The sequence below is a fragment of the Podarcis gaigeae genome, assembly GCF_964106915.1.
Source record: "Podarcis gaigeae genome assembly, chromosome: 2".
NCBI classification, from domain to species: Eukaryota; Metazoa; Chordata; class Lepidosauria; order Squamata; family Lacertidae; genus Podarcis; species Podarcis gaigeae.
The window spans coordinates 127240703-127266981 of NC_139679.1; the positions used below are offsets into that span (position 1 = coordinate 127240703).

General features: G+C 53.4%; 1 protein-coding gene and 1 long non-coding RNA gene across 4 annotated transcripts; one reads left to right on the top strand and one right to left on the bottom strand.

Annotated features, from left to right (window-relative positions):
* Nucleotides 1–1848: 1848 nt before the first annotated feature.
* Nucleotides 1849–10184, top strand: LOC310837369 (tapasin-like; the record flags this gene model as incomplete). Of its 3 annotated transcripts, none has more annotated exons than XM_083723881.1 (8): nucleotides 1849–2074; nucleotides 2705–2917; nucleotides 5380–5685; nucleotides 6551–6883; nucleotides 7383–7709; nucleotides 8065–8154; nucleotides 8944–8984; nucleotides 9313–10184. In XM_083723881.1, 8 exons carry the CDS (start codon nucleotides 1849–1851, stop codon nucleotides 9313–9315), a joined length of 1539 nt encoding a protein of 512 aa, XP_083580007.1. In that variant the 3' UTR covers nucleotides 9316–10184. The 3 variants fall into 3 exon arrangements, with proteins under 3 accessions (XP_083580007.1, XP_083580008.1, XP_083580006.1); XM_083723882.1 differs by having other exon boundaries at nucleotides 2708–2917; XM_083723880.1 differs by having other exon boundaries at nucleotides 1943–2507; nucleotides 2555–2917.
* On the bottom strand, nucleotides 4846–5370 carry LOC310838308. Its single transcript, XR_014560913.1, has 2 exons — nucleotides 5236–5370; nucleotides 4846–5078 (listed from the first exon to the last, which is right to left on the bottom strand). It is a non-coding gene; the product is annotated as an uncharacterized lncRNA (long non-coding RNA).
* Nucleotides 10185–26279: the final 16095 nt, after the last annotated feature.

Consider the following 26279-nt stretch of genomic DNA (forward strand, 5'->3'; position numbering starts at 1 on the left):
GCTCCCACTCCCATATGGAAAGGTTGACCAAAGTCCATCATCTCTAAATTCTTTTTCATAAAGTTCCATGAAATATTGTCAAAGGCCTTTTATGCATCTATAAATATTAAAGCTGCTTGCTTGTCATTCCAGGTCTCCAAATATTCTATTATGCCTACCATATTTCTTACATTGTCTTTCATATGTCAACCAGGAAGGAAGCCCTCTTGATCTTCATGAATTACTTCTTTCATAATTTCTTTTAACTTATTTGCTAAATAACCCAGCTGCTGGGTGACCTTGGGCCAGTCACACTTCTTTGAAGTCTCTCAGCCCCACTCACCTCACAGAGTGTTTGTTGTGGGGGAGGAAGGGAAAGGAGGTTGTTAGCCGCTTTGAGACTCCTTAAAGGGAGTGAAAGGCGGGATATCAAAATCCAAACCCTTCTTCTTCTTCTTCTTCTTCTTCTTCTTCTTCTTCTTCTTCTTCTTCTTCTTCTTCTCCCCCAGGCACCCCAAGGGGGAAGAGAGAGGAGACTCACCAGACTCTTCCCAGGAGGGAAACAGAGGCAGCACTCGGAGGAGACAAGAGATGCCAGAAGGGGCTGGGCACGGAGGGAGGGGATTTTGCTCTGGAGGACCTGTCGCCTGCTGTCTCTGCTTCCTGTCCTCTCTAGGACTCCAGCTCTGTTCAATTTAACCCTTTGCAAGCTGAGCGCAGCCAGCAGGCCGCTCTCCCTCCCTCCCAGAATCTGGATGGTCCAGAGCATGTGCAGAATTCTCTGTGATTCTCGGCTCAGAGGCCATCTAGACAGCAGCCTCGTGCCCTGCCCCCAGATGTGCGGGTGGGGTATAAATTGTTGTTGTTTAGTCGTTTAGTCGTGTCAGACTCTTTGGGACCCCATGGACCAGAGCATGCCAGGCACTCCTGTCTTCCACTGCCTCCTGCAGTTTGGTCAAACTCATGCTGGTCTCTTCGAGAACACTGTCCCACCATCTCGTCCTCTGTTGTCCTCTTCTCCTTGTGTCCTCCATCTTTCCCAACATCAGGGTCTTTTCCAGGGAGTCTTCTCTTCTCACGAGGTGGCCAAAGTATTGGAGCCTCAGCTTCACGATCTGTCCTTCCAGTGAGCACTCAGGGCTGATTTCCTTAAGAATGGATACGTTTGATCTTCTTGCAGTCCATGGGACTCTCAAGAGTCTCCTCCAGCACCATAATTCAAAAGCATCCATTCTTCGGTGATCAGCCTTCTTTATGGTCAAGCTCTCACTTCCATACATCACTACTGGGAAAAACAGAGCTTTAACTATACGGACCTTTTACAGATAGGTAGCCATGTTGGTCTGCCATAGTCAAAACAAAAAAAATTCCTTCCAGTAGCACCTTAAAGACCAACTAAGTTAGTTCTTGGTATGAGCTTTCGTGTGCATGCACACTTCTTCAGATACACTGAAACAGAAGTTTCACTTTTTCAGATACACTGAAACAGAAGTCGTTAAGAGTCGTCAACAGGCTCATCACAGCTATCTGCCAATCACCCATTCCCACCACCCTTCTGAGTAATACCCCTCCCCACCTTCTCACTATATAGAAGGGTCTGGAAACTTCTGTTTCAGTGTATCTGAAGAAGTGTGCATGCACACGAAAGCTCATACCAAGAACTAACTTAGTTGGTCTATACGGACCTTTGTTGGCAAGGTGATGTCTCTGCTTTTTAAGATGCTGTCTAGGTTTGCCATCGCCTTTTCCCCAAGGAGCAGGCGTCTTTTAATTTCGTGACTGCTGTCACCATCTGCAGTGATCATGGAGCCCAAGAAAGTAAAATCTCTCACTGCCTCCATTTCTTCCCCTTCTATTTACCAGGAGGTGATGGGACCAGTGGCCATGATCTTCGTTTTTTTTGATGTTGAGCTTCCCCCTCCCTTCTGCCTCGCCCTCCTTCCGGGGCTCCGAAATCGAAAGGGGAAGCGCGGACGGAGTCTCCGCCATCGCCGCTCGCCGCCTCTCCTTGCGCTCTCCCTGCGGAGCCTCATGGTTGCCCAACCCGCTCCGCTCCGCGCAAAGGGGCTCCCGCTGCTGCTGCTGCTGCTGCTGGGTAGGTCGAGGCCGGACGCCTGGGTCCCACCCTCGCAGGGCGCGGGAGGAGGAGAGCTCTGGGCCGGACGCCTGGGTTCCCTCCGGGAGGGGGCGGAGGAAGAGGCGTCCCTCGCCCCCGTGGTCGGATTTCCTCCCGCCGCAAGGCAGAAACTCAGCGGGTGCAGGAAGGGGCTGGCGGGGGAAACTTCTCCGGTGGGATTTCTGCCTGTCGCAAAGCGGGGCGGGGGGGGGGAGGGTTTGGCCTGGGATAGTCCCTCCGCTTTCGCTTTCCGTTTCCTGGCAGAGTCCCGAATCCGGCCCCTTGCTGCCCCGCTGCTTCTGCCCTCCGGCCCCCCTTGGGCTCTGCTTTCTTCCCCGCCACGTCCCAATGGAGCCTCCCTGGACAGAGCCAGTCTACCTTGCTCTGGTCCGGATCCAGCAGGGCACTTCCGGTGGAGCCTCCAGGCCCAGAGGCAGTCTACCCAGACTGGGCTTGGAGGCTGTGCTAGGGGGGAGGGGTCCCCTTGGGCTGCTTGGGGGCCCCAGGGGCATCTGGTCCACCTTCTTCTTCTTCTTCTTCTTCTTCTTCTTCTTCTTCTTCTTCTTCTTCCTCTTCCTCTTCCTCTTCTTCTTCTTCCTCTCCTGGCAGGAGCGTCCTTCGGCAGATCCTCGCCTCCGCTGGCCAAGCGGGGCTGCTGGTTCCTGGAGGAGGCTGGGGGCGGAGGCTCAGGCATGTCCAGCGCCCCCAAGCAGCGCCCCGCCATCTTGTTCCTGCCCCCACCCGGGAGACGCCTGGAAGAAGCTGCCCTGGAGTCCGAGTTGCCCCCGGAGGTGGAGGCCGGCCTGGCCTTCCAGGTCCTGGGTATGGAGACCCCCCATAGGACACCCCCACCTGTCCCCTGGGTCCCATCCCTGCTTCTCATTCACCTGGAGGGACTTGAAGCACCGGCTCTGAATTCAGCCTCACTGAGAGACGCATTTCACAGGCGCCACAACTGAGGCTGGGAAACTTAAATGATTCTCTGGATCTTCAGTGTCAGCAAACACTCCTTCCCCAATCTCCGTTCTTAAACCTCCAGGGACAGAGTTGCTTTCCTTGGAGGTTTTCCAAACAGAGGCTGGAAGGCCAAATGTCAGGGGGGTGAGACTAGATGTCCCTCAGGGTCCAACCTACAGTTGTTTACTTTTTTATTTTTAAACATTTTTTTCTTTTTAAAACATCAGTGTGATTGAACAACACTAAGTAATAATATAGTGATACCTCGGGTTAAGTACGTAATTCGTTCCGGAGGTCCGTTCTTAACCTGAAGCACCACTTTAGCTAATGGGGCCTCCTGCTGCCACCACGCCGCCAGAGCCCGATTTCTGTTCTCATCCTGAAGCAAAGTTCTTAACCTGAAGCACTATTTCTGGGTTAGCAGAGTCTGTAACCTGAAGCGTATGTAACCCGAGGTACCAGTGTAATAATTATAATAATACACTATACCATTAAAAGAGTTAAGAATTCCAATTCCGTATATACTTATCTAATGTCTAGGTGATATTATTATCCCAAAACATAGATGTTGATTCTTAAGCCACTATATTTGGTATAAATGCATTCCAACTCTACAACTCTTTATGATCATTTTATAACGGCCCTGTAGCGGATTCCCCCCTCAAGCCTCCAATTCATAAAGACGCATTATGTCCCTACTCACGGCCCCCAATTAAATATAGCGGATCCACCTCACATTACGCCAATTCAGTGAATTTCTGCCATTGACCACAGCCTCTCAACTTGGGGATTTAGAGTCCAGGGCAGAAGCGGAGCCAAGAAGAAAAGTTCTATTTACTGGGGAAAAGGTGGGGTCCGGAGACGGGTTCTTCCAGGCAGAAGTCAACTTCTTGCCTCAACTTGGAGGCTGTCAGGGCATTAAAGGCAGAAGTCCAGGCGCAGCTTCTCTTCTCAGGCCGATGTTCCGCTTTCTAGACATGGTGCTCAAATGCTGGACTTGGGGGGTTCCTGAGAGAGGGGCCCTTTCCTTCCGCTCCCCCCTCTCTCAGTTCCCCCCCCACCCAGGGGGTCCCCTCAGCCCTCCTTCTTGGGGGTCTCCCTCCGCCCCCCCCAGTCCGCCCCCCACACCCAGGGGGTCCCCTCAGCCCTCCTTCTTGGGGGTCTCCCTCCCCTCCCCCCAGCTTCTCCCCTTGAACTCCCGCCTGACTCCTCTTCCTCTCCTCCCCACCTTCCCCTCCAAGCTCCCCCCTCAGAAAAGGCGCCTTGCATTTTCCCGCCAAAAGGGCTGGCTCCGCCCCCCACTGTCTTAGGAGCCAATCAGAGCAAGGCTCCAGCCCCCCCCCAGGGAATTTCTGAGGGACTAAATCCGCTGACTGGCCTGGCTCTGCTGTCCATCACAGGCCCAAACATGGTTGGCCTTTGGCAGCTTCCTTATTTCTATATCTATTATCCATGTTATCCATTTTAAACTCTTAGGGGTTAAAATCATTTGAAATAACTGTGCCGGGTGCCAGAGCCCCACGAGGCCCAGGGGAGCCCCCAGCGGACTTTGACTCGGAGGAGAGACCCAGGGATAGGAATAAAGCAAAGTTATGATGAGGGCCAAGAGGCCTGGCTCCGGGTTCAACCACACAATTTAAACTGAGAATACTTGAATAATAAAAAGGGAAATAAAATAGAGAACAAAGAAATAAAAAGGGGGGAAGGTATATTACAATATGTCACTATATATGTAAACAACTACAGTTCCACACATGCTTCTCTGGTATATAGGTACAGTGCTTTTTTGCTAAAAAATTGTTCAGGGTTACTCTCACTTTGACTCAAGAAAATCACCATTTTATAGTTCCAATTGGTTAAAAATAAATACAGTAAATGGACAAAAGAAATCATCTCAAGAACTCAGGAGTCCTATTGTTGTGGATTAATTTAATTTATTTATGCTTATTATGGATATATTGTTTTCCAACCTCAACATTTCCACTTTTCAGAGGTACAAAACTGCTTGATTCTTTTAGTTTATTAACTGGCATTTAAATCCCATTAAATAGACAAAACAGATCCTCCTTAGAGGGCATCTTCTTCTCGCTGAGATTCCTGCATCGCAGGGGGTTGGACTAGATGACCCTCGGGGGCCCCTTCCAATTCTGTGATTCTGCAAGTTGAACTGAACTGGCTGACACAGAACGGTGGAGTTGGGAACCCCAAAGGTCATCCACTCCAGCCCCCTGCAATGTAGGTTTGGGGGGGTCCAGCAGTGGAGAGACAAGGCTTGTCATCCCCCCCCAGACACTGGTTCACCTCCCCCCGCTTTGTCCCCCCGGCAGACCCCTCTGGGGCCCTGTGGGGCGGTCAGGCCTCGGCCACCCCCCCGCCCTGGCTGAGTCCGGATGCCAGCGAGGCAGAATCCTCCTGCGAGATCAACGCTTACGCGCCGCAAGAGTCCCACGTCGCCTGGGCGGAGGGGCTGGCGGGCGGAGGGGGCTGCCCCCGCGCCCTGGAGAGAGGCAAGTGGCTCATCGCCAGCATCCAGGCCCCCGACGCCGGGTTCGGGGTCAGCAGCGTCCTGCACACCGAGGAGGCCCCGCCTTGGAAGCAGCAGGATGGGGTCAGCAGCGTCACCACCACCGCAGGTACCACCTGGCGAGCGGAAGGGGAGCAGCGCGGCCTAGCGGCTAGAGCCCTGCGCCGGCAGCCTGGGAGAGAGGGACCGAGGGCCAGTCGGTGCTTCTCAGGCAGGCCTACCTGGCAGGGTCAGTGTGGAGGAATGGCAGAGGAAGGGGAGGGAGCCCGCCTTGAGCCCCTGGGAGGAGAAGGTGGGGCAGAGATGCAGTTATTTAAATTAGGAGTGTCCAAAGTCATTGGTTACACCCTCGTGGGGGGCACCGTGGGCCAGTTGGGAAGCGGAAATCCCTGGATCAAATGCATCTGCTGGGTTGAACTACTTGGAGTAGTTTGAAGTGGATTTTGAGTCATTTGGCAACTAATTGTTGCTCTTTCAAATCTTGCTTTCATCATACTGGGTCGTGCAAACAGTTGTTCCAAACCATTCCTTTTTTAGGGCATTGGCTGGAGGGGAGAGAGTTTATGGGGGTCTCCCCCAAATTTGAGAACCATTAAATTAAATGAATAAATCGAATAGATTGTGGGTTTGTTCGGAGCCGTCTTTCCCATAGGGCTTAGTGATGCGTCGCGCCAGGGCGCTGGCCTCTCGGGGGATCGCTCTCCTGCATTGGCATGGGGGAGAGTTGCGCCCCCCCACAATGGCTGGCAGTGCGCAGCTACAGCCACCCCAACATTATCAGTGGTAATTTGGGGGTGCTGTGCGGACATTTGCGGCCTGGCGCCGCATCTGCTAAACACGGCCCTGGGTTTGTTGTTTTTGCAGGCTGGGTTTGGGTTGTTCTCTTCTGGGATTCCTCCCTTGCACCGGGGGTTGGTCTAGATGACCGCTGGGGATCTCTCCCGCTCACCTCGCCCTCCTCCCTCCTTGCGCAGCGGTGCTGTCAGTCTTCACGCGGACGCCGCGCCTGGAGTCCCGCCTCGGGCGCCCGGCGGTCCTGCACTGCGGCTTCTCGGCGCCGGCCTCGGCCTTCTCGGTGGAGTGGCGCCATCAGTTCCGGGGGGCCGGGAAGGTGGTGCTGGCCTTCGACGGAGCCTCGCGGGGGGTGTCGGTGGCCGAGGAGGGGGCCGAGCTGCTGCTGGATGCTGAGGGCGGCGGCGCCTCCCTGCGCCTGCAGAGCGTGGCCGTCCGCCACGAGGGCACCTACATCTGCACCGTCTACCTGCCCCACCTGCACGCCCAGCAGGCGCTCGAGTTCAAGGTGGTGGGTGAGTGAGCGGCCAGTGGGGTGTCTCCCTCGCAGGGAGGGCAGAGGGAAGGGGAAAGGGGGGTCCACTGCCCAAAGGGACCCCCATGGAGCCAGCATCTTGTATTCTCCAAATGCCGGCCAGGACCTAGGGATCCAGATAGACTGCTCCTGGGCCTGGAGGCTCCAAAAGAACATAGGGGAGTACTTAAACCTCGCAGTGGCCAAATTGCCCTGAGATCTCTGCCTGGCAGGGGTTGGTCTAAATGACCCTTGCAGGTCCTTTCCACTTCTGCAATTCTAGGCTTCTAAGAACCAAGCGATCCAGAGAGACTACCCCTGGACTGGGAGGCTCCTTAAGAAGCCTCTGGCCGCTTGATCAAGCCAACGGGGACCCTGTCTTCCTCAGGATTCGAATCCAAGAGCCCCCCTCTCCCCTCCCAGCAGCTGGGAGCCTGCAGCACTCCTGGTTGTCAGCAGGGGGCGCTCTGCTCACTCCCCCTCCCCCTCTCGCCCTGCAGAGCCCCCCCAGGTGACGCTGCGCCCCACGACGCTTTCGGTGCCCCCCGGCGCCCGGCCCCAGCTGGCCTGCGAGGTCTCCGGCTTCTTCCCTCTGGGTGCCTCCGTCAGCTGGAAGCGGAGGGGGTCCGGCGCCCCCCAGGACGCCTTCCTGGACATCGGGGACTCGGGGCACCGCCAGGCTCCCGACGGCACCTTCAGCTTCACCAGCTTCGCTCGCCTGCTGCCCGTCCCGACCGAGGACCACGGGGTCTCCTACGTCTGCCACGTGGGCCACGCCGGGCTGGGCGAGGCGGGGGTCAAGAAGGCGGTCGTGCTCCATGTGGCAGGTGGGGGTCTGCACTTGGGGGTCCCCTGGGGGCTGGGTAGCAAGGCCCAGAAGACCGGCTGTGGGTGTGATTCCTGACTGGCGGAGGTTGGGGGGGTCGTCCGTCCTGCGTGATTTAGCTGGGATTCCTCCCTTGAAGGGGGTTGGGCTAGATGACCGCCGGGGTGCCCTCCCAACTAGGATTCTGTGCATTGGCACTGATCAAGTTGGGCATGGGGTGGAGGATATGGGGGTGGGGCAAAGGTGCAGCTTTGGGACCTGCAATAGGTGGCCAAGGCAGGGTGGGGGTCTGACGTCGCCCCCCTTCTCCCTCACTGACGGCCCCCTTCTGCCTCTGCCCCTTCTCCCCCACCCAGGGTCCCTGGGCCCCTCCCTGGAGGATGCCATCGGCTTGTTCCTTGTCGCCATTGTGCTCCTGGGGGTCTTGCAGTCCTTCTTCCGATGGGGTAAGGTTGTTCCCACCCTCCCCTTCTGTACTCTTATTTTTGTTATCGATATGGTCCTATTTACCATTTGGTCAATATTTCTGGGGGATAACTCAGTTGAGATTCCTGCCTTGCAGGGGTTGGGCTAGATGACCCTCTGGTCCCTTCGGATTCTACAATTCTAGGATTCTATAAATGTTCACAGCACCCTCCTTTTCTGGATCTCCGGGCAGTTTGCGGCATAAAAATGCATGACGAAAACACAACGTACATAATAAAAATGAGAACCAAAACAAATAACCCAGCCTCCCTCAAGTCTAATTATTATAATGAAAAATAGAAATATTTTCCTGGGGGAGACAATTCAGAATCTATTAAGACCATGCAAACATTGACAGTAAAAGCAGTTGAGAAATCTCTCCCCCACCACCTGACCCCTTTGACTGGCGGAACTGGCACTGGCCAATTGACTCCCCTTTCCCACAGTTGCCAGTACAAGAAGCTCAGCTGGGAGAGCCTCTCTTGATTTCAGGGTTGTGGGTTCAAGATTCCTGCTTTGCGGGGGGGTTGGACTAGATGACCCTCGGGGTTCCCTCCCGGCTCCAAGGCTCTTTGGAACTCCCTGCCTCTTGATACCAACCAGGCGCCTTGGCCAGACTCTCTTTGGTTGCCTGCTAAAAACATCCCTGCCCAGCAGCTCAGAAATCTTGATTTCCGTTTTAGCTTTCTGCATGCTTTCAAGTATTCCTGTCCATTTTGTTGGGTTTTCTGGTCATTCACCTTTCCCTGCTTCATTTTCCTCCCTTTCAGCTTCTGAAGAAAAACCCAAATCGGAGAAGCCCAAATCCGAGGTCAGTGTCCAAGATGCTCCCAAGACTGCCAAGTTCTCTCGATTCCTCATTTTTCTATTCTTTAAAAAAATATATCTCTCTGCCACTCGCTGAGAGGCAGTGCGGTGCAGTGGTGAGAGGGCCAGACTAGGCCCTGGCAGAGAGATGTGGGTTTAAATCCCCAGTCCCTGGCCATGATGAAGCTCGCAGGGGGGGCCGGGGGGCAGGATCCAGTCTGCCTACTTCGCAGGGTTCTTGTGGAGCAATTCCTGCAATTGCAACCCCCAGCCAGCTAATGTTTCCTCTCCAAATCGGGTCAGTATCTCACGGATTTCTCTTCTTTCTGCAGTAACGGACTTTGGGCAACCCAGCTCCCGGCTTGGTTTGTTGCCTGTCTCCAGATCCCGTTGAAAGGGTGAAGTGGATCGTAGGCCCCCGGACTCCTGGGTCCCCCCTCTTTCGCTGCCCAGTCTTGCCCCACCGGTCCCTTGTTTGAAGCCCCCTTCCCCTTCCTTTTTGGGGTCAGGGGTCTGCTTGGCTTCGCATCCTGCAGATTCACAGCTCTGATTTTAAGGAGGGGGCCAGATCTGTGCATAGCAAAAGTTCCCCTTTCTGGCAGTCCCTGCCCCTCCTCACTTGTGTGCTGTGAAATGATAGAAGTGTAGAATTAGGAGGGGTCCCTGAGGGTCATCTAGTCCAATCCCCCGCAAGGCAGGAATTGCATCAAAAGCACCCCTAAGGTCCTGGGCCGCAGACTCTGCACATGCTCTGGGAGACTCTTGACGGGGGCCTGTGTTGTCTTTGGGATTGTGGGAGAGAACCTTTTTGGAGTAGGGGAGACTGACTTGAGCAAGATTGGCATATCCTCTCCCCCCAAAAAATAAATAAATCAGGGATCCTCCACTTACAGAATGTGGGTCATCAGGTGTCCCTTTACCTCCCCCTCCGGGGGACCTGAAGTGGTACAGTCCAGACCCAAGTTTATCCCCTCTAGAGACCTGGGTGCAAAAGGAGCCTGTTTCCCCGCAACATCCCTGCAGAGACGGCCATGCAGAGCAGCTTTCGTTCCCCTCGGCCCTCTCTCTCGATACGAACAAGGACCTGCCCCCTCTTCCCTCCCCCAGAACTCGCCCCCCTCCCCATTCTGTGTAGATTCTGCTGTAGACTGTAAGCCCCGTGGGGCAGAGCCAACCTGGAGAATAAACCCGTGTTGAAAAGAAATGCATGCCATGTGTCTGTTTTTTCCTTCCAGGGCTGCAGGAGAGGTGAGGGTGGCCAGGTTTGATAAACAGTAGTAATAAATGGTTGGAAGAAAAGTCTGGGAATGGGCAAGAGCCCCTATCTGCCCCCTCAAGGCTCCTCTCAGGTTCATCAAGGGTCAAAAGCCTCCTCCATTTTTGGACAGCCAGGAAGTGAGTGGCCCCTGCAGCTTTGCCTGCTGGAAAGGGCAACATGCAAGCGGCCAACCTGGCAGGGTTGTTGTGGAAGGGGGAGCTCCTTGGACCGCCTCCTGGGCCTCCTCTGCAGCTTCACTTCCAGAACGGTCAGCAATTGGAGGGGAGCAGGGTGCTCTGTGCATGGCGATTGGGTGAGGGCAAGAGAGAACCCGGAAGTGGGTGGATTGAGCCGGGAAGAGAGAGGAGAGCAGCAGGCGGGGGGGAGAGGGGGGCTCCTTGGTGTTTTTCTCTGCCAGGTTGAGAGGGGCTCCAAGCCTTCTTTGAATCCCCCCCATCTATTGATTTTGGCTGCCTAACCCTCCCCCCCCCCCAAAGGAGTCATCCTTTTGGAGCCCATCCTCTCCTCCGCCTCACGAAAAGGATTCTGGGATGCTTAGTTTATCCTCCCCAGCCAAAGACACCTTGGTCACCCCAAGAGTCAGTGCTAGGAGAAGGGCTCCACCTGCAGGAATAGGGGAAAGGTCAGGCTGGAGAATCCCCTTCTTGCCTCTCGAACTCGGGGTCCCAGGAGCCCTTTCTGGATGGCCCTCGCTTGCTCCCCCAAATGGGCCAAGACCTCTGTTCTTCCCCCTCAGGCAGTACTTGAACAGGAGAAGTCGCTCCCACTCCTGATCCCTGTGGGTCTCAGGAGGCAGTGGGGGGACTCTAGGGAAATTGCCCAGGGCCCTGGGGAGCAAGCAGAGCCTGCCTCAGTTTCCTTCCCCAAGGCCTTGGAGGAACCTTGGGGTGCAGAAGGAGGGACCCCAAATGGAGCTCAGGCTCCTAACAAGTGGGGAAAGGAACTTTATATCCGCCCTGGCTTCTGTTAGTGGTTTCAGAACTCATAGGGTTAAGGAGTTCTGGATGACGTCTGTCCATTCCTGACGCGTGACTCAGAAGGAGGGAGGAGTTGTTCCTCACTGCCTGTTCTGTCTCTGTTTCCGAAGGAGACGGTAGCCATGAACGCTAGCAGCCCAGGGAGAATCTGAGAAGTGCTGTTTTATTGTTTTACTGCTTGAATAAACACTGTTAAATAAACACACTAATGCCTGGGTGTGTTTGAATCTTCTACACCGAGAAGCAATAGCTCCGCTGTGTTTACTCTGCATTTCGTGGTGGAACGAAGGATCGGCGCAGCTAGAGGGAAACGTGCCGGACTGGAGATCGCTGTAAGCTGGGGCTAATTGGGGTCGTAAACCAATTAGCTACGCCACGACTAATAGCTTCCTCCTCGGAGGTCCCTTCCGAAGGAGAAGGGGTCCCAGGTCTCCATGGGGGAAGCATCCCCAAGTCCTGCTTTCGAGGCCAATGCTTTCGCCTTTCAGGCTCCAGCCACCTTCTCTGTGGTGTTTATGGGAGCTCTAGAGATGGGGTCACATGCAGACATTCCCAAGTTTAAGAAGTGTTACGGAAAAATCTATGTGCCAGGCTGCTCAGTCCCCCAGCTGGTTGGGCAGAGCCAGAATAAAGGAAGGAGTCCAGCCACCAACTGGAGCAAATAGCTGTAGACCAAAGTTTATTGCGCAACAGGTTCAAAGAGGAATTTTGAATCCCGAGGATGGGGTGACAAGGACTTTTAAAAGTTTCCATCTTATCCCAGCATACAGTTCATTAAGCATCATCGCTACATCATTCCTACATCAGAAAAGGGGAGGGTTATACATGATCAACATAGGAGAAATGTGTTGGGGCAACAGGCGGATACAAGATATGTGTTGGAAAGTACATTCTAAGCACCTACTACAAAGGGACAATAGAACTTGGGTCTGCATAGTCTGCCACCTGGGCAAGTCCGGAGGAGTGCTTTTGCCCAGTGATTGACACCTATGAGTACCTTCCTTTGCATATGTGACCTCCCGCTTGAGGGATTATGGCGGGGACCGAGTGGTTTCCAAGTCTTTGGCCAATGAAGCAAATTGGCAGTGGAATGAAGGAAAATGGCAAAGGAGTTGATTTTATATGATTTTTAAGCTAGGTAACATCCCTGAGCTGTTAAGTCAAAAGTATACCTTTATGCATAATATTTGTAACAATTAACAACTTTAAAGATGTGCCCCCCTCCCCATAATTTCTGTAACAGTTGGATCCTGTGAAAAAGATGGGCTCTGCTTTGGAATATCCCCCCCCCCCATCTGTAAATTGAACTTCACAGTAGAGTTGTTTCTACCAATATTTATAGTGTTTCAGTCTCATATATGTAGGAGAAATTCAAAAAGAGGTTCCTAGACTGGAGGTTACCCACAGAAACCCCCCCAAAAAGGAGGAAGTCTCCAAGTGGAAAGATAGGCCTTTATTGAAATACAAATGAGCCTGCAAAGAACCACATCCCAAAAAGCGTTGCCACAGAAACGAGGGAGCTAGAGATGCTTTTCTGGCAGTGGGACAAAATGTCACCGCTAAAGTCTTGAGGGCAGAAACCAGAAAATACTGCTTCCTTCCAGAAGGTTCTGTTCTTTTCTGCTGAGCAAGCTGGATATATTGATTTCTAACATTATCTTTTAACTGCCAGCCGGGGATGCATTCAATCATTCATAACTTCTTAAGGTCTGTTTGCTTATATTGCTGCAAGCAGTTGATAGTCGCAGTTTAATAATGAAATTGGTTGGACATTTTTAGGTTTTGCTATGTCCTTATCTTGTCTGGGTATCAAAGTAATGTTTGCCTCTTTTCAGGTTTCTGGGTTTGTCCCGTTTCACTCGGTTCATAATATCCAAAAAAGGTTGCAAACCGAGGCACGCACTTCTGGGTTTGAGTTGGTCGTAATCCAAAATGTCCGTAAACTAGTCTGGTCTTAAACCAAGGTACCACTGTACAAAAAAGCAGTTAAACATTCCGAATGATATAATTTAAAGAGACTTCCCATGTTCTGGGTTGTCAGGAGAATTTTTTTGTTTCTTGTTCCTGCTTTTTTCTCTCTTATGTATTCCCAATATCATACCAATCTTAATCCTTTATCTTATCTTGACAGCCACTGGTATGCGACTTTCATAGTATTTAATGGATCTATATGTAAATTAACATGCAAGAGGAAAATTTTGTTCTTCCTGTTGTTGTCCATCCACTGATTTTGGTGCAGTCCCTTCTCATTCTACCGTCTTCTCTTCCAGGACTCTGGGCTGTCTTCCACCTTTCTTTTGTTTAGTTAAAATGAAGACACAGTGGTCTTTCATGTTGTCAGGACTGCCGCTAGGTCCCAGCTCACAGAGGACCAACGCCCAGTGGATATTATATACAAAAGTCTTTATTGAAGTTTAGTTTCCATTTCCAAGCTCTGGGCGCGCAGGCCCACGGCCAAGACGTTGCTGTTTCCTGGGATGTACTCAATTCTGAAGTCGAAATCTGCAAAGAACTCCGCCCAGCGGATGTGTCGCTGGTTCAGGAACCTCGCCGAGCGCCAGTACTCCAAGTTCTTATGGTCTGTGCGGACCTGCACCGTGTGCTTGGCTCCGACGAGGAAGTGCCGCCACGCCTTGAAGGCTGCATGTATGGCCAGCAACTCCCTGTCCCAAATGGTGTAGTTCTGCTCCGCTTTGCTGAGTTTTCTGGAGTAGAAAGCGCACGGCCTCCAGTCCCCCTGGTGGTCTTGCTGCAACAGAACGGCTCCCACGGCCCTGTCTGAGGCGTCCGTCTCCACTCTCATGGGCCTGCTGGGATTTACGTGCAGTAGGTTCTCTTCGGAAGCGAAGAGCTGCTTGAGCTTCTGAAAGGACTGCTCTGCCTGCTCCGTCCAGATGAACCTCTTCTTCTTGGAACTGAGGGTGTCGGTGATGGCCGCTGTCTGCATGGCGAAACCCTTGATGAACTTGCGATAAAAGTTGGCAAAACCGACAAACCTCTGTACTTCCTTCCTATTGCGTGGGCTCTTCCAATCCAGTACTGCACGTACCTTGGCACCGTCCATAGCCAGTCCCTTGTCGGACAGTTTGTAGCCCAAGAAATCCACCTCCGTCTTGTCGAACTGGCACTTCTCCAGCTTGGCGTACAGCCTGTGCTCCCGCAGCCTCTGCAGAACTTCCCTAACATCTCTCTCGTGAGCCTCCGGCGATTCCGAGAAGATTAGGATGTCATCCAGGAAGCAGACGCACTTCTTGTAGAGGAGACCCGCCAAGACATGATGCATGAAGGCTTGAAAGCAGTGGGAACCATTTTTTAATCCAAAAGGCATAACTCTGTATTCATAAGTGCCCAGCGGCGTAAACATGGTTGTTTTCCACTCGTCGCCTTCCCGTACGCGAATGAGATTGTACGCTCCGCGTAGATCCAACTTGGTAAAGATGCGACCCTTCCTCACCGTCGCCAGCAGGTCATCGATCTTGGGCATAGGGAAGGCTGAGGGCTTGGTCTTGAGGTTCAAGAAGCGGAAATCAACGACCAGCCTCTTTTGGGGCGTGTCCCGCTTCTTTACAAAGAACACGGGACTGCCTCCTGCCGCCTTGGACTCCCGGATGAATCCCCGCTTCAGGTTGTGATCTATGAACTCCCTGAGCTCTTGCAATTCATCCTCAGACATGGAGTACAGTTTCCCCGTCGGGAGCGTCACCCCGGGCAGGAGGTCGATCTTGCAGTCGTAGGGTCTGTGGGGTGGCAGCTTATCCGCCTCTTTCTCGCAGAAGACCTCCAAAAACTCCTTGTATTTGTTAGGCACCGCTTGCAACATGCCCAAGTTCAGCTGTGGTCCATCCTCGTGCCCCTCATCTTCCAAGTCCGCCAGGATGCAGTGTTCTGCGCAGTAAGAGGAGCCGAAGGTCAGTTGCCGCTGGTACCAAGCTAATGCCGGGCTGTGCCTATCCAGCCAACTCATTCCCAACACTATGGGCGTGTCTGACAGGCGGGTGACGTTGAAGCTGATGACCTCACGGTGGTTTCCAATGCGCATCACCATTGGCGGCGTCTGCTGTAGCACTTGCCCTCCCAGTAGCTCCCTGCCGTCCACTGTGACGACTTTCAGAGGTACCGCCGCTGGCAGAAGGGCTATGCCATGTTGCTGGAGGAACTGCATGTCTACAAAATCTGCATTGCTCCCCGAGACGATGGTGATGGGAATTTCCACAAGTAGCCCATTGGGGAGCTGAAGGGATGCGGTGAGCTGCACTACTGGTTTGGGTGGGAGGGGGTCGGTGGGCTGTAAGATCCCTGGGGATTGCTTCACTGACTTGTCTGGCTGGTCCCCAGAGACGCCATCTCCAGCCAGACAGTGGAGTTTTCCTGCTGCGACTCCCTCTGCTGAATTGCGTCTGTTACTGTCGCTGCGGCTGCAGTATGCTTGTGAAACCGCTGGGGACACTCTTTTGCCATATGCTGAGCACTGTCGCAGATGTAGCACTTCCTGGTTCCTCTAGGAGGCTTCATCTTGACTGCTCCCGGAGTTAGGGCTCCGACTGTGGAGTGAGCCTTAGCACCACCTATCTCCATCGGCTCCTCTCCCCCTCCCAGCGGAGGCATGGATCGAGCGCGCGCCGCCTCCTTGGGGAAGGGAGGCAGTCCTTTCGCTGGCGTGCGTCCCAAATGCCCTTCCTCCCTGCCCCAAGGGCGTCCTTCCAACCGAACCCCAATGGAGAGTGCCCGTTCCACCACTTCCTTGGTGGTTTGGGGTCTTCCCCCCCTTGCGATCTCGTCTTTCACAGCTCCGCTCAACCCCTCCCAGAACAGGTCTCTGACGGCAGGCGATTCTTTCTCCCAGGCTAGTACATTCACCAATCCGAAAAAACGTGAATGATATTGCCTCACAGTGGCTTTACCTTGTCTTAGTCCGTGAATCTCCCTCCTAGCGATATCCACATCAATCTCAGATAAAAAACACGCATCCATCACTTTAATGAAGGCAGCCGCATTTTGGAGGGCTGGATCCTTGTCTCTCCATAGATTGCGCAGCCACGATTTTGCCTCCCCCCGTAAATGCGAAATAATAAATCCCACTCTCTCTTCCTCATTTTTAAAGTCTTTGTCAAGCAGCTGCAATGCATAAATCACATCTGCTCTGAAGTTAGGATACTCCTGCAGGTCCCCATTGAAGTGAGATACCAGGCTCCCTCCTCTGTTTCCCAGCCCAATCCCTTCTGGTCTGGTGGCCGGTAGCCTCTGTGTACTTAGCACTTCTAACCTGGTTCGCAGATCCTGGCAGGCAGCAGCTGCTTCCTGTTCTTTCTTTCTGGAAGCCGCAATTTCTGCAGTCAACTGCGTCACTGCGTTTTGCAAACTCGCTATCCTCTCTTCGGTAGTCATTTCCCTGTTTTTCGTGAGCTCGCGAAGCACCAATCTTCACCCCTCGCTGCTTTCCCGCACTCCACGAGGTTGCAAAATTGGTGAAAATGGAGAGGGGACTTACTGTCAGGACTGCCGCTAGGTCCCAGCTCACAGAGGACCAACGCCCAGTGGATATTATATACAAAAGTCTTTATTGAAGTTTAGTTTCCATTTCCAAGCTCTGGGCGCGCAGGCCCACGTCTTAACACTAGACCGGCTAAGTCCCCTCTGACTCACTGCTCCACCCACACCAGTTTAAGATTCTAGCCCGGCTCCACCTCTTGCGCTGCTCTTTCCTGCGTTGGGTCCTTCTGCCCTCTGGGGTTCCCTCCTTCCTGGACTCCTCTGACGCGGAGCCTCCTGAGTCTTGCCCCTCCCTCCGGCGGGCTTTAGGACCTGGCTCCCTTCCCGGGCTCCCCGCTGTGCCGCGCTCCTGTACATTTGAACTTGGCGCGCGCGCCCAGCCGGTGACTTTCCTTCTGACCGTTTCCCCGCTTCCTGATGTGGGTGTTGCCAAACCTGACTCCTCTCCTCCCTCTGGTGGTGAGGACACTGGTCCCGACTCCTGGGACTCCCCCTCCCCACTGCGCTCTGGTGGAGACGCTGGCCCTGATCTCCAGCTGCTGTTCAGGGACTCCCCGCTGGCCCCTCCCTCTTGAGGTTTCTCCCTTGGAATCTCCCTTGCTCTGGCCACCGGCGCTCCCTTCTGTGAGTCCTCCGATTCGCTAGAGAGGCTTGTGGAATAACTCTGGCCACTGTCACTGCCTGCGCCCCCCTCGTACTCCTCCTCCTCACTCTCCATTTGCTCCCCCTCCTGTGTCTCTCCTTCTGAACCCCTGACACATGTCTTTCAATGAACTGATATTTTCCCAAACCAAATAATCTTCTGTAAGAGACCACACTGTGCGATAGATTTCACAGTTAATACTTGTTTGGTTCCTCTACAATCTAAGCTTGCTCCCCCTGAGCCCTAAGGGAAGCTTACAAAGATCAAAGATTCACCTTCACTTTTATAAATCCATATATGACAAAAATCCATGCAAACAGATGTGGTTTCCTGTGTGAAATATTCCCCAGTTGTAATCTGTTGGTTGTCTTCAGCCCCCTTTGAGAGAGGTTTTTTGTTTTTTTAATGTAATCATGTCTTTGAACAAAGTCCCTTCATATCTTCAAACAAGTTGATACCTTGCCTGTTCTAATTAGAGCCCTCCGCAAAGGACCACGCCATTAAACATCAAGTTCTCAAGTTGTTTTTTTCTAAAGTTCCACTTGCATTCTGTTTAATTAATTGATTCTTTCTCCTTGAGGCTTGCCAAATCATGAAGCAGCAAGTATAAAAAAAGACCAGACACTCACATCACATATTCCAAAGCAGAACGACGAAAGTCCTTTCCCAGTCAAAATCTTGGCTATCAGTGGCTGATTTACTTAGCAGGGCCTTTGTTACTGGGAGGGGAGGGATACGATAATAAGTAACAATGTCTGCTTCAAAAAATGGCAAAAAGATATAGCAAAATTTATCTGAAGTGGGAAAAGGCCATGGATAAAACATAAAATACTTACAGACATAAAAGAAAGAGGGGGCTTTTCCCTCCCAGACCTTAGATTATATTATGAAGCAGCATGTCTGTCTTAGATTTGAGACTGGATTAAATTAGAAAAGGAGGAGGCAATAGAGTTGGAAGGACATGATAACAGATTTGGCTGGCATACATACTTGTGGTATGGGAAAGAGAAAGTGCACAAAGGATTCCATAACAACATAATAAGAAAATATTTAATAAAAGTATGGGGGGAATATAAAGATTTATTAGAACAAAAAACTCTATGGTGGCTTTCCCCTATTGAAGCATCTTCACTTAAATTGACAATTAAGAAACAAATATGGCCAACATAGAGAACTATTAATAGAACAAGAAGGCAAGTTAAAATTAAAAAGTTACGATGAGTTGAAGGAGCACTGTCAGGGAACTGCCATCGGAGGGACAGGTGGTGGACAGGCTCCAGGAGAATAGGAGAGAATCTGCAGCAGAGGAAGGAACCAGCAGGGGGAGTGCAGGAGTCACAGCGGAGGGGAGGCTCTGGGATACTTCTAGTGAGAATAGCGAAGAGGTAACAAGACCCCCGTTAGGAACTCCCACCCTTCGCCGGAAACTGTCACGCAGAGAGTCACGAAGGCGCATGTCCGTCAAACAGCTTTTATGTTGGCGTAAATTCCGTAGACGCCCACTGTCAGATTCTACCAGCGACTGACGGAGTCATGCTTTGGGGGCTCCGTTAGTGCCTCGGTTTGGATGACCAGCCAAACCCCAGAGGGATCAAGCTTTTACGCACAAGCAGCTCACTATCCCATCACAGCAATCTGACAGTCTTTGAAAGCAGCTTGTGCAAGCAGAGGGCATCATGAGCGAACCAGCCGGAACCGGAGGAGCAGGAGCTGGAGCTGGAGCAGGTCCAAGCCTGGAAGAAAGGTACAGGGCGTTGGAGGTCCAGCTGGCGCTGCAAACGGCGAGGCTCGAGGAGAGGAGGGCTCAAGATGCGGATAAAGGGAAAACCACCCCACTTGCCAGACGGGTGCCTGGATTGGTGCAGAAATTTGGGGGGGATCCCAGGAACTATCAAGCCTTTAGGACAGAGATGCAATATGCTCTCAATCTACTGTTTGATGACTTCCCCGATGAGAACTCTAGAGTGGCGTACGTGATTGGCCATCTAGAGGGAGGGGCGAAGGACTGGGTTCGGCCCCTGATGGCAGCCAATAATGAAATCTTAAAGGACACAATGAAGTTTTTTTGCGCTATGGACTTGATGTTTTCCAGCGAGATCGAGCAGGGGGTGGTGCGCAGACAGTTAATGGCGTGTAAACAGGGGAGCCGATCTGTACGTGAGTACTGGACTGAGTTCACCATGCTGATTCATAGACTAGGGTGGGACCTTGCTAGTGAACCTATTCAAATGCTGTTTGAAGAAGGTCTCTCTCCGGCAGTGAAAGATGAACTTTCCCGGGCGCCTAGGGCGGAGTCTATGGATCAGCTGACTAAATCAGCGCTGTCCATAGGAGCACGCCAGGAGGCTAGAGCTATGGAAAAGCGGGAAGGAAAGGGGGAACGTTGGAAGGACTTCCGCATTCCAGAGATTCCGGAGCAGCCTTTCCCGCCAGCAGAGGCGATGGAACTTGGAACAGCGCGCGCGCACGCAGTTTCAAACACCAGTGAAGGGCAGAAGAAGGAGGGAAAGAGCGGCAAGAGATGCTATCTCTGCCAACAGCCAGGTCACTTTGCCAGAGTCTGTCCGCAAAGGAAGGAATGGCAAGGGATGGCGGGAACTGTTGGGGGGAAGGAGGAAGAAGAAATCACGGAGCAAGTAAAAGCCAACGTCTGGTTGCCAACATCAGGGCACAGCAGCCAGGCCAGGGAGTAGTGAATGTGCCCACGCCGGAACCTCCAAGACCAGCGCTTGTGATAGAGGTGTTGCTGGAACTGGCAAACGGACACCCACTGAAGATAAAAGTGCTATTGTATTCAGGTAGCTCATGTAATTTCATGAGTAAGGAGTTTGCAGCTGAACACCAGATACAGACTATCCCATTAAGTAAGCCTTTGCAGGTTACCACGATTGATGGGAGGGAGCTGTTGGGAGGAGAAGTGAGCCAACAGACTGTACCAATGATAATGAGGGTGGCAAGACACACAGAACCCCTGACAGCGTTTAACGTAGCCACCTTGGGGGGAGCTCCTATTATCTTGGGTATGAGCTGGCTGGCGCTACACGATCCGCTAGTAGGCTGGCATCAGAGAGTGGTTTCCTTTGGATCAGCACATTGCCTAGAACACTGCAAGGAGGGAGAGGCTCAGGCAGGGGCCAGGGCCACTCTAGCAGGGATGGAAGTGATGGACAAGGGGAGGGTGCCACCACAATACGCTGACTTGATTGACGTTGTCAGAGCCACCCGAGGTCCCAGCTCACAAGAGACCAAAATCCAGTCCAAGTTATATACAAAAGGTTTTATTGAAGAACATTGTTGTCGTTACATCCAAGCTCCGTGGCTCAGCATCTGTTACCCTTAGATGTTTGAAGTCCCCTCTGAGTCAGTCCCGCCCCTGCACCAGCTTAAGAGGCTTGTACTGCTCCACCTTTTCCTCTCCTTCCTTTTCCGCAGGGTCTTCCTGCCCCCCTGTGCTCCCTCCCTTCGGGACTCCCCCGAGGCTGAGTCTTCTGACGCCTGCTCCCCCCTCCTTCGTGCTTTGGGACCAGGCTCCTCCTCAGGGCTCTCCTCATTTCCGCGCGCCTCCACATTTGAACTTGGCGCGCGTACGTTGCCTCTGACCTTCCTTTCGACCGTTACGCTACTCTCGGTACTACACTCCTCCCCTTCCGGCAGGACGTTCTGCTCCGAACTCCTTCCCCTCTCTGCTCCCTGTTCTGCTCCTTCTGACACACTGGTAACTCCACCCCCTTCACTCCGTTCCTACGGAGAGGCCGGTCCCGATCTCCAACCCCCACTGGGGATTCCCTCTTCGTTCCCCTGCTTCTGACTGCTTCCCTCTCTACTGCCCCTTGGCCTGACCAGGGGGGCTCCCTTTTGGGAATCCTCTGATTCACTTGACGGACTCACTGACAACCTCGGGTCATCGTCGTCCTCTTCCTCGTCACCCTGGGACCCCTCCCCCTCGCTCTCTGTCCCTGAAACCCTGACATCCATCCCCCCCTCGAAGCCCCCCTTCCCCCCTCCCGCCCATCGGGTGCAGGTTGTAGGAGCTGCAGCTCTTCGGAGGTGGATGCAGGATACAGGTTGTGTACCTCCATATCCTCTGCTTGCAGTTCGGTGTATGAGTGTTCGAATTCGGGTTCTTGACCCAAGGTGTTCTCTTCTCCCTCTTCCATTGGTACCTCGTCTGGTGCTGCCGGCCAAGGTCCCGTCAGCCATTTCCTGCGCCAGTCCTCCTCTGGTTGCTCGTCCCACCAATAGGAGGTTTCTGTGTCCACCCCTGAGCACGATCCCCTGGGCGGGCTAGATTCTGGCGTTCTCTCCTCGGCTGAAGAAAAACCCCGGAAAGTACTGCCTGAGAGTGTGGGCGTAAAGAGCCAGTCATCAAAGTACTCGGCTGGCATGGGTCTATGCGGGAAAAGGGCATGGAACTCGTCTTTTAGAAGAGGTTCGTCTAAAGCGTAGCCCGGCACCCAACCGTTGGCACTGGCTGGAGTGCCCTCTGTGGCTAGAAAGTATTCTACCCCCTCTTCCCCCCATCTCGAGTCCAGGATTTCTGTGACCTCGTTGAGTGGTTCGGCCCTAGGCGCCCTCTCCCTCTCCTGTGACTTAGTGTGTAGTTGCGGGACTGTTTCAGGCTCCTGAAACCTGTGCGGTGCCTTGTAGGGGGTGAGCACCGACCTATGAAATACCGGATGCACTCTGGAACCTTCGGGGAGGGCTAGTCGAAAGGCTACAGGGTTGATCTTAGCCTCCACTTGGTACGGCCCTAACTGCCTGTGCCCTAGCTTCTTCTTGGCCAACGACTTGGCTGGCATGGCTTGGGCGGCTAACCACACCCAGTCCCCCACCTGGATCTCCTCCCCCGCTCTCCTGTTTTTGTCAGCCTGCACCTTATATGCTTGCTTGGCCAGCTCCAAATGTCTCCGCAACTCTTCGTGCACCTCCTGCAGCTCCGCTGCAAACTGGTCGGCTTCTTGCGGCACCCCCTCTCTCGGTGCCCCGAACCCCGGGAAGGTTCTGGGATGCCGACCGTTGTTCGCGAAGAACGGCGTCACCCCCGTGGACGCGTGCTTCGTGTTGTTATAGGCAAACTCTGCCATCGGCAGGTAGTCCACCCAAGCTGCGGGTCGCTGATTGGCGTAACATCTCAGGTACTGCTGCATGATCGCGTTGACCCTCTCAGCTTGGCCGTTGGTCTGTGGGTGTCTCGCCGACGTAAGGTTGATCTTGACGTTCAGGATACCTAAAAGCTTCTGCCAAAAATTGGAAACAAACTGGCGCCCCCTGTCGGACAGGATGGACTGCAGCAGCCCATGCACCTTGAACACGTGATCAATGAAGAGTTTGGCAGTCTGCTCCGCCGTCGCCACCTTTGCGCACGGAATGAAGTGCGCCATCTTGGTGAACAGGTCCACAACCACCAGTACCGCTGTCTTCCCTCTGGAGCTGGGCAGGTCAGTAACGAAGTCCAGGGCTACCCTCTCCCATGGTTGCTGTGGCGTTTCCAGCGGTTCCAACAGCCCCGCTGGCTTCTGGTGTACTGGCTTGAACCTCTGACAAGTGTCACACCTGGCGACGTAATCCGCTACCTCTCCGCGCATCCGGGGCCACCAAAAGTCCCTTGCCACCAGTTCTATTGTCTTCTCCTTACCGAAGTGGCCAGCACTGGGGGCGTCGTGCAACTGCTGCAGAACCTTTGCGCGAAGCTCGTCGCTTGGCACGTAGAGGGCACCTTTGCGAGTTAGCAGTCCGTCGCGCAGTTGGAACTCTTCCCCACTCTGCACACCTCTGCGCAACTCCTCCATTTTGGACTGTGCGAACTAATCCACTTGCAACGCGCGTCGCACCGCGTCCAGATCTACTGCAATGGCAGCGCACGACCACGCCTGCGGTGCGAAAATGTGCTTGGCTGCTACTGGCGCCGCTTCATCGAGATATTGCGGTTTCCTGGATAGCGCATCGGCTATAACGTTGGAATCTCCTGGGATGTACTCTATCCGGAAGTCGAAATCCGCGAAGAATTCCGCCCAGCGCATGTGTCTCTGGCTTTGGAGCTTCGCCGTGCGCCAATACTCTAGGTTCTTGTGATCCGTGCGGACCTGTACTGTGTGCTTGGCTCCTATGAGGAAGTGTCGCCACGCTTTGAAAGCTGCGTGAATGGCTAACAGCTCCCTGTCCCATATGGTGTAGTTTTGCTCCGCCTTGCTGAGCTTTCGGGAGTAAAAGGCACCGGGTCTCCAGTTTCCATGTGGATCTTTTTGCAGGAGTACAGCTCCAACCGCCCTGTCTGACGCGTCGGTCTCCACTCGCATGGGCCTGCCTGGATTCACGTGCAGCAGTTGCTCCTCGGAGGCGAAAAGGCTTTTAAGCTTCCGAAAAGAGCGCTCCGCCTGTTCCGTCCACACGAACCTCTTCTTCTTGGAACTCAGAGTGTCCGTGATCGCTGCTGTCTCCTTTGCAAAACCTCTGATGAATTTGCGGTAGAAGTTGGCGAAGCCGACGAATCTCTGGACTTCCTTCCGATTGCGTGGGCTCTTCCAGTCCAACACCGCGCGGACCTTGACGCTGTCCATGGCGAGCCCCTTGTCGGACAGCTTGTAGCCCAGGAAATCCACCTCCGTCGCATCAAACTGGCACTTCTCTAACTTGGCGTAGAGCCTGTTCTCCCGCAGTCTTTGCAGGACTTCCTTTACGTCCCTCTCGTGGGCCTCTTCCGTCTCCGAAAAGATCAGGATGTCGTCGAGGAAACACACACATTTCTTGTAGAGGAGTCCCGCTAGCACGTGATGCATAAAGGCTTGGAATACGTGAGATCCATTTTGGAGACCAAATGGCATAACTCTGTATTCATACGTGCCCAGAGGCGTGAACATGGCCGTTTTCCACTCATCGCCCTCCCGGATGCGAATGAGGTTATACGCTCCACGCAGATCCAATTTGGTGAAGATCTTCCCCTTCCTCACGGTTGCTAGGAGATCATCTATCTTGGGCATGGGGAAGGCCTTGGGCTTGGTCATACTGTTTATGAACCTGTAATCCACAATGAGTCTTTTTTGGGGCGTGTCTCTCTTCTTTACAAAAAACACAGGACTGCCCCCCACTGCTTTCGATTCCCGGATGAATCCACGCTTCAAATTGTGCTCTATGAACTCCCTGAGCTCTTGCATCTCGTCCTCAGACATGGAATACAGTTTTGCAGTCGGCAACTGCGCCCCCGGCACCAGGTCGATGGCACAATCATAAGGTCTGTGGGGCGGCAACTGGTCAGCTTCCTTCTCGCAGAAAACCTCCAGGAACCCTTCGTACTTGCTAGGTACTGCCTGCACCATGCCAAGTCGCAGCTGGTGCTCAGCCCCCTCCTCCTGGCAGGACTGGATGCAATTTTGAGCACAGTACGATGAGCAAAAGGTGATCTGGCGTTGGTACCACGCTACAGCAGGACTGTGTTTCTCCAGCCAACTCATGCCTAATACTATAGGCGTGTCAGACAGTTGGGTGACATTGAAGCTAATGACTTCTCGGTGATCTCCTATCCGCATCACCATGGGAGGTGTCTGTTGCACAACTTGCCCTCCTAGCAATTTCCTGCCATCCACTGTGACTACGTTCAGAGGCGTTGTGGCGGGTAGAAGCGCTATGCGATGCTGCTTGACGAATTGCATCCCCACGAAATCGGCATTGCTCCCCGAATCGATCGTGAGGGGCACTTCTAGGGTGGTCCCATTTGGCAACTGAAGTGTTGCAGTGAGCTGCACCGCTGGCTTGGGTGGTAAAGGGTCTGTGGGTTGCAAAGACGCTGGGGACTGTTCTACAGATTCGCCTGGCTGAGCCCCAGCAATTCTGCTTGCAGCCAGGCATTGTCGTTTCCCTGAGGTTCCTCTTCCTGGATCACTTCTGCAGCTACCGTCGCTAAAGCTGCAGTGTGTTTCTGGAGCCTCTGGGGGCACTCTTTCGCCATGTGCAGTGCACTGTCGCAGATGTAACACTTCCTGGTCCCTCTAGGAGGCTTCGCCTTTACTGCACCGGAAACTGGGGCTCTGGCTGTTGCTTGAGCCTTAGCACCACCAAGTTCCATCGGCTCCTCCCCCTGCCTCCCGAGCGGCGAGGGATGTGACTGACTGAACTCCCTGGGGATGAAAGAAGACGTCCTCGCTGGTGGACGCACCTGACGTTCTTCCTCATTGTGCCAAGGACGTCCCTCGTGACGTATGCCAATCGCCAGAGCCCTCTGTATCACCTGCTCCAGGGTCTGAGGTCTGTCTCCCCTGGCAAGTTCGTCCTTTATGGGACCGCTGAGACCCTCCCAGAACAAATCCCTCACAGGTGTGCAGTCTTTCTCCCAGCGTAACGCAGTCAGTAAAGCAAAAAATCTGGAATGGTACTGACGCACAGTGGCTTTGCCTTGCCGCAGTCCAAATATCTCCCTGCGTGCAAGATCCAAATCTACGGTTGACTGGAAGCAGGCATCCATCGCTTTAATGAATTCATCAGAATCGCGGCGGGCAGGGCCATCTTCACGCCACAAATTGCGCAACCAGTCTCTGGCCGGCCCATGCAAGTGAGAAACAATAAACCCCACTTTCTCCTCCTCATCTTTAAAGTCATGACGAAGCAAGTGTAATGCATACAAAACGTCTGCTCTGAAACTGGGGTAGTGCTTCAGGTTCCCATCAAAGTGGGTGACTAGGCTGCCCCCCCGCCTTCCAAGTCCAATGCCCTCTGATCTGGACCCTGGGAACCCTTCCCTGTTTGCACGCTCCCACCTTGTTTGCAGGTCCTGGCAGCGCTTCTCCATTTCGTCATGCTTCTTCTGAGACGCAAGGACAGCAGCGGTGAGTTCGGAAACTGTAGTTCGCAGTGCTGTCAGCTGATCCTCCGCACTCATGGCTGTCACCGTTTGTGAGCTTTGCAAAAAAAAAAATTGCG